We start from the raw sequence: 7562 nt of genomic DNA, 5'->3' as shown, positions 1-7562 counted from the left end.
ATTAAATTTACATGCAGTGGTGAATAGCGGGATAAAAAAGAACAGATCCATCAGATGGCCGTGAAGGAGGCGTTGAGCGACCATCGCATGGTGTGTAAAATACACAAGAACATAAAAGGCTCATTAAAAGAGACAATAAAGGGAAGAGAACCCCGGAGCACTTCAAACACCATCTTGCGCCGTGCCCTGGAAGCATCCACCCACCTTCACCTCTTTTCTCCTCCTCTTTTCTTCCCGCCTTTCCCCTCCTTCCCTGTGTCATGCTTTCCCTCCCATTTTCCTTCAGTTGTTCATCTGTCGTTTCAATCATATTTGTGTTAGCCTGTCCCATCCGTTCACTCTGCACCTGCTCCGCAGCAGGGTTGTTTGTTGTCACACAGGTGATGGGAGGCTACCAGAGGCGGCCCCTTTCTCCTCTGGAGATGTTCAGAGGAGACGAAGAGGGGGAGAAAGAACAAGCTCCTCTTTAATGCAGTGTTGGCACCATGCCCTGGCGGATGGAACGAGCTGCAGAAGCAAAACAACAACAACACACCACAACAGAAAAAAGCCTTACTCAATCACTTACTCCCACTTTGATGCTCTGGCTAGTTAATTATTGCTCGGAGCTATTTAAATACACCTAATTAAAACAAATGTAAAGTAGATCATTAGTTGAAAGATGTTTGCTCCCCACTGAAAGGGAACTGGTGTTGTGGGCAAGCAATCAACAGGGCACCCTGGATTGCTCTGTGGTCAGTAACAACTGAGATATTCAGGGCCGATGGAGGATAAACTGGCACCAAAATGCCTGTCGATCTTAAAAAGCTGAACAATGGTTTACGTTCCATCAAACCGCAGCGGCCAGCAGGCTGCGAGCCAATCAAACCAAGTACATATAGAGGGCAGCCCATCAAAAGTAAATATCAAAGGATCTGACAGCCAGAGGTCTAATTGCTGTTATTTCCCATGAGGAGCTCTTGTGTTCTGTAGATAAATAAACCAGAGCACGGTGAAGAGAAAGTGGAGGTATGGAGAACTCACAAAGAGCACTTAAGGGATGCGAAGGAACATACATTTGAGAGGGTATTGTTCAGGCAAACATTTTGATGTGTCTTAGCAGGGAAAACACAGGGGTAATTAATATTGGCTGAATTTAATGTGGATGTTTATGCTGCTTTATTGATATGGTTTAGAGAGACATGAAACGGAGCCATCTTTAGTGTTATTATGCTGTTCATGCTCCGACAAGTCAAAATATCTACTGTGAAAACACCCCGTTGCTGTGAAGGTTTACTGCTTATGTATTTACAAATTCTAACACCTTCAGAATTCTAACTTATTTCATTGTTATTCTCATGTCTGCTTGATATAGTGGCTGCTTAAGGTAACCCAGTAAACTGCTTGTGACGTCAATACAGGGAGTGCAGAATTATTAGGCAAATGAGTATTTTGTCCACATCATCCTCTTCATGCATGTTGTCTTACTCCAAGCTGTATAGGCTCGAAAGCCTACTACCAGTTAAGCATATTAGGTGATGTGCATCTCTGTAATGAGAAGGGGTGTGGTCTAATGACATCAACACCCTATATCAGGTGTGCATAATTATTAGGCAACGTCCTTTCCTTTGGCAAAATGGGTCAAAAGAAGGACTTGACAGGCTCAGAAAAGTCAAAAATAGTGAGATATCTTGCAGAGGGATGCAGCAGTCTCAAAATTGCAAAGCTTCTGAAGCGTGATCATCAAACAATCAAGCGTTTCATTCAAAATAGTCAACAGGGTCGCAAGAAGCATGTGGAAAAACCAAGGTGCAAAATAACTGCCCATGAACTGAGAAAAGTCAAGCGTGCAGCTGCCAAGATGCCACTTGCCACCAGTTTGGCCATATTTCAGCAACATCACTGGAGTGCCCAAAAGCACAAGGTGTGCAATACTCAGAGACATGGCCAAGGTAAGAAAGGCTGAAAGACGACCACCACTGAACAAGACACACAAGCTGAAACGTCAAGACTGGGCCAAGAAATATCTCAAGACTGGTTTTTCTAAGGTTTTATGGACTGATGAAATGAGAGTGAGTCTTGATGGGCCAGATGGATGGGCCCGTGGCTGGATTGGTAAAGGGCAGAGAGCTCCAGTCCGACTCAGACGCCAGCAAGGTGGAGGTGGAGTACTGGTTTGGGCTGGTATCATCAAAGATGAGCTCGTGGGGCCTCTTCAGGTTGAGGATGGAGTCAAGCTCAACTCCCAGTCCTACTGCCAGTTTCTGGAAGACACCTTCTTCAAGCAGTGGTACAGGAAGAAGTCTGCATCCTTCAAGAAAAACATGATTTTCATGCAGGACAATGCTCCATCACACGCGTCCAAGTACTCCACAGCGTGGCTGGCAAGAAAGGGTATAAAAGAAGAAAAACTAATGACATGGCCTCCTTGTTCACCTGAGCTCAACCCCATTGAGAACCTGTGGTCCATCATCAAATGTGAGATTTACAAGGAGGGAAAACAGTACACCTCTCTGAACAGTGTCTGGGAGGCTGTGGTTGCTGCTGCACGCAATGTTGATGGTGAACAGATCAAAACACTGACAGAATCCATGGATGGCAGGCTTTTGAGTGTCCTTGCAAAGAAAGGTGGCTATATTGGTCGCTGATTTGTTTTTGTTTTGTTTTTGAATGTCAGAAATGTATATTTGTGAATGTGGAGATGTTATATTGGTTTCACTGGTAAAAATAAATAATTGAAATGGGTATATATTTGTTTTTTGTTAAGTTGCCTAATAATTATGCACAGTAATAGTCACCTGCACACACTATCCCCCTAAAATAGCTAAAAATAAAAACAAACTAAAAACTACTTCCAAAAACATTCAGCTTTGATATTAATGAGTTTTTTGGGTTCATTGAGAATATGGTTGTTGTTCAATAATAAAATTATTCCTCAAAAATACAACTTGCCTAATAATTCTGCACTCCCTGTAAACTCAAGATTGTCTGTTTCTGGATAATTATGTTGGTGATGAATAGTAAGAACAGACAAAAATATCTGTCAAATTAAAAAAACTGATGTAAAATATTTAAAATCACTGCAAACAGAAGATTCGTGCTACATGAAGAAGACAATCAGAGTGAATAAGCCAGTTTAAAGAAGTGCATTGTGAGACAGGATTTTAAAATTGAGCGAGTTAATGCTGGAAATATCTGGTGGGAGGGAATTCCAGGGGGGAGAAGCAGAACAACTGAAGGCTAGACCACATAGTAGATGTAGGTAGGTGAAATGAAGAGAAGAAGGAGAAAAAAAACTGTGAGTATTAATGGCATTTTGGAGAGGTGCTGCAGAATGAGGTTATGGGTTCCCATAAAGGTGAGGAGCAGAAGTTTGAAATCATCACAATAGTTAACTGGAAGCCAATGGAGCTGCTGAAGGACAGGCGTAATGTGAATAATGGAAAGAGATCTCGTGATGCAAGCACCAAAGTTCTGGACCTGTTGAAGTTTATGTATGGACTTGAGAGCAAGACCAAAAAGAAGAGAGTTAAAGTAATCAATCAATGTGTAATCAACGTAAGATGGACAGAGGTGATTAATGTTATGAAGATGGAAGTATGAGGACCCAGTGATGTTACTGATATGCTCTTGAAAAGAGTGCACGCTGTCAAAGATGACACCTAGACTCTTGACCTGAGGGGAAGGAGAAATTGAACAGTTGTCAACTGTTACATTAATACAAGGTGCCAATGAGGACGACCTTGGTTTGATCACTGTTTAATTTGAGAAGGTTACATGAGAACCACAATTTGATTTCTTGGAGGCAAACAAAGAGGGCAGTGGGTGGTAGAGCACAGGTAGGCTTGATACACAGGTAGAGATGGGTGCCATCAGCATAATAATGAAAACTGATATTGCATTTATGGAAGATATGACCAAGAGGAAGTACATAGATGAGAAATAAAAGAGGGCTCAGTACAGATCCCTGGGGGACTCCAGTAGTAACAGGAAAAGGATGTGGATTTTACTTTTCTTTAGTTAAATTAACTCTAAAGTCTAAATTTATGTAGAAGAGTGTGCTTCTTGATCGGTAAATGTGTGCAAAACATGAGAAAGTAACTCTCAGAAATACATAAGCTACAAGGTAAGGTGGTTACAAAGAGTCAGCTCTCGTACTGACAGTACGATGTTTTTTCCTGGTAATTTTAATCAGTTTTTTTTTTCTTTAATTATAAGTTTGTGGCATTAATTCCAGTCTCCCGAATAACAGTCAAACATGCAGAATGCACACCCATCCTCCATCATGACTTACCATTTGCCTTCAGACATGAAGGCTAAACTATTAGGGCAAAGTCAATGAAATTTTACAAATGATGTAAAACATGAATCATCAGCTTTGGATGTAAACTGAGTAGCTAAGTCCCTGCAGTGTTATTATTATTATTATCGGTGAGCAGAAACTAGTTTTAATAAGTTGTATGAAACCAGAAATTACCATAAAATTAAAAGTAAAAAAAGAGAAAGTGAAGTAAATCAGAACCGTTCCACACTCCAGGAGTATGAAGGCTCCTCTCTTGTGTCAGCCTTTAATTAACTATTGACCGTGCCACCAACAGAAACCAAGAAGCAGCAGACAAAAACCCCAGAAGGCTAATGGCCTGAGAACGTGATACATCCCTTAAAGGCCTTCTCTGTGCCCTGCCCATCCTCTCTCCCAGATTTAAGCAGCGTTTCAAATCCTTGCTGAGATGAGCCTGCTGCAGGCAGCACACACCATCAACAAGTTCAGTCTTCCCAAAATCTATGAATTTGTTTGATCCAAGTCTGATGGCAATTACACACCCACACAGATACTGCCAACACACTCATAAAAGCATCTGCCGACGCTGCGTGCACAGAGACATTTTCTGTTTTTGTTCGCTTGTTTTTGTGTCAGCGGATACGCTGCTCGTGTATACCTGTTTGACTGAACTGGCAGCCAAGACAAAGAAAGTCAAACAGAAGAGAGCTGCAAATGTCTGCGAATATGGGGGGATTTGCAAAGACATAACTGCAGGCAGAATTAGCAGTCGCGGCATAAGGACACAAACATACACTCACGCAAACACAGTACATACAGCGAGCCACAGGGACCCTGTTTCTGCTGCCCACAGTATGACAGGGGGCCATATGCAAAACACATACACCCACACGCAAATTATATATGCACACAGGGAAAGAAATAAAACATCCCTCCAGTTATGTGCTGCAGCACGCCAGGGTCCAGCCCCTATGGACTGAGAGCCTGAACCACCAATCTTAATCTGGTAAATCAGGTTAATCTGAAAACCAAAATCTGATGTACTGATGTATTTTGTTATTGTAAAATGCATATATTATTTATAGTACACTGAAAATAGGAGGTAATTAACAAACACAAGCAGTCAATCATTATGCTCACTCATTAGACGTAGCCACCTGATAGAAAGTAAGAGTAATTGAGGTAGAGCTACTATATTTATCTCACATGTCCATTGTTGTCTGTCAATCACTTCCATTTATGTATGAGATTAATTACCACCTGCAGCACCGATAGTGTACAGATCTCCTCCATACCTATAATTACAGAGAGATAATGCCAAGCTGAATGTATTTCCACATATTTGACAGAAGTGCCTGTTGGTGTGAGCCATCCTCCCACTGCAGCGGTACAGTATGAGCAAGCACACAAATAGTGCACCGTATGTGCAGGCGAGGCTGGAGGATGAGGCAAGATAGATAATTCAAAGGTGCTCGGAGACGACATATACTTGGTCCGCTGTTTCTCCTTGATATTGTAATGAGTCTCCACGGTCTCCAAACATGCCCATAAATTTTCATAACTGGTGGGTGGACCGTAGTTGGCACAGAAAGTGAACAAATGGCTCAGTCTCAGGCATCATGAATATCAATGAACGATGGGAAATATGACTGTCCTGACAAAGCAGGCGCTGGGCAAGCAAATCTCGGGCACTTCCAAACCATAAACTGGATCACAAAATTTCCCAAGGCTCATGATGACTTTTCCCGTTTCATTCTGCAGTGTGTCTTAATTATATTTTTCACAGTCTTTACGACAGAGCCCTAATCAAATGTGAGTTTATGGTAAGCCTAGATATAGAGAAGTAATCAGCATCCTGCTGAGATTCAGTCAAATTGAATTGTGTTATATTATATTGATTTAAATGTTCAAATGTTAAATCACTTGACTGCAGCCTGATTGTAGTATATCCTCCTTCAGAAGACAAAACAAATAATTTAGCTTTAGTAGTCTCAGTCATTGCTTAGAAGTTTGACAATGTGATCGGGAACTTTTGTTAAGGTTTTTGCTGAAAATCTGCAAATTTATTTTAAAGCAATGTGGAAAAGTGGTTGCTGTTCTTTCTTCAAGGCGAGAGCAAACTCTCTGAGAGGTTATCCCACCGGCAAATGTAGGTTAAAGTTAAAGGCTGATATGGAAAAAGAAAAGAAAAAACATCCGCTTTCTTTCATTGTTTATCCTCTATGCACAATGGAAAACCTGTCACTTAAACCTACTGTTGAATTATAAAGTTAAGCAATGTCAAATGTGAGAATATTTCAATATTTAATGTGCAGTGATCTTAACACAGGATGAAACTTACCAGTCTAGCAGACTAGGAGTAAGGAGGTACAACCAAAACTGGCTTTACCTGTGTAAAATCAGATTATTTTCCAGTATATAATATAAATTTATATGAGTTAATGTTGATGATGAACAGCACAAAGCACAAGTTATGTACTAGTTTAGACAAATATCAAATATTACCTTATCATACTTCACTATTTAAAACTTCTATCTATCTATCTATAGGTGATGGCAAGCTACATTGTAGCCACAGCTGCCCTGGGGCGCACTGACAAAGGCGAGGCTGCCGGACACTGGCGCCACCGGGCCTTCTGACCACCACCAGTAGGCAATGGGTGAAGTGTCTTGCCCAACCGCGACTGTCGGAACCAGGGCTCGAATCGGCAACCTTCCGATTACAAGCCGAACTGCCAATTCTTGAGCCACGATCGCCCTGCGATCAAACTTACCTTAAATGCAAGGCTGTAAAAAACAGACTCAAAGACAAGCAAATAGTGAGCAAAACTTCCTCCCATACATGTTTTTACATCTGGCTGAAAATCTGTCCTTCTTTAGGGCAGCTGGACATTGTTGCACTATATTACACTTCGTTTCAGTTATACTTAAAGGGTTAATATCATAAAGTAGAAACAAAACAACCAATATATTTTCGCTGAAGGACTTGCTGGGACCTGATAATGTGTGTTGTGATTTTTTTCCAATTTACCTCAAGGTGACTACACAATTTAACTATTGATTATCATAAGCTTAATTTTGCCTTGAAGATACCCTGAGGATACCTGAGTGGTTGGTTCATTCCAGCTTGAACCAACCGCTACAAGGTGTGCCAAACACAAGCTAATGACCCACAATGCACCCGTACAAGCTCAACTGTCCCTGAATCCTGCTGTAACTCAGGACAAAAGCTTCTTGTTAAGGCTGTGGATGGATTTAGAGTAGGGCTGCCACAAACGATTATTTTGATAGTCGACTAGTC

The 7562-nt window shown here is 41.4% G+C and overlaps 1 protein-coding gene across 1 annotated transcript in view; it reads left to right on the top strand.

Moving 5' to 3' along the window:
• The first annotated feature begins 3321 nt into the window (after window positions 1-3321).
• LOC146646912 (uncharacterized) overlaps window positions 3322-7562 on the top strand; it is a 28268-nt gene continuing 24027 nt past the window's right edge. The window contains exon 1 of the mRNA XM_085390739.1: window positions 3322-3473. Coding sequence (XP_085246865.1) covers window positions 3322-3473 — 152 coding nt within the window. The remainder of the gene's footprint in view (window positions 3474-7562) is intronic.

This window comes from Rhamphochromis longiceps, linkage group LG19 (assembly GCF_057381845.1).
Source record: "Rhamphochromis longiceps isolate RC_006_pf linkage group LG19, R_longiceps_female_GT1.1, whole genome shotgun sequence".
NCBI classification, from domain to species: domain Eukaryota; kingdom Metazoa; phylum Chordata; class Actinopteri; order Cichliformes; family Cichlidae; genus Rhamphochromis; species Rhamphochromis longiceps.
This window is presented reverse-complemented; position numbering and strand designations above follow the sequence as displayed.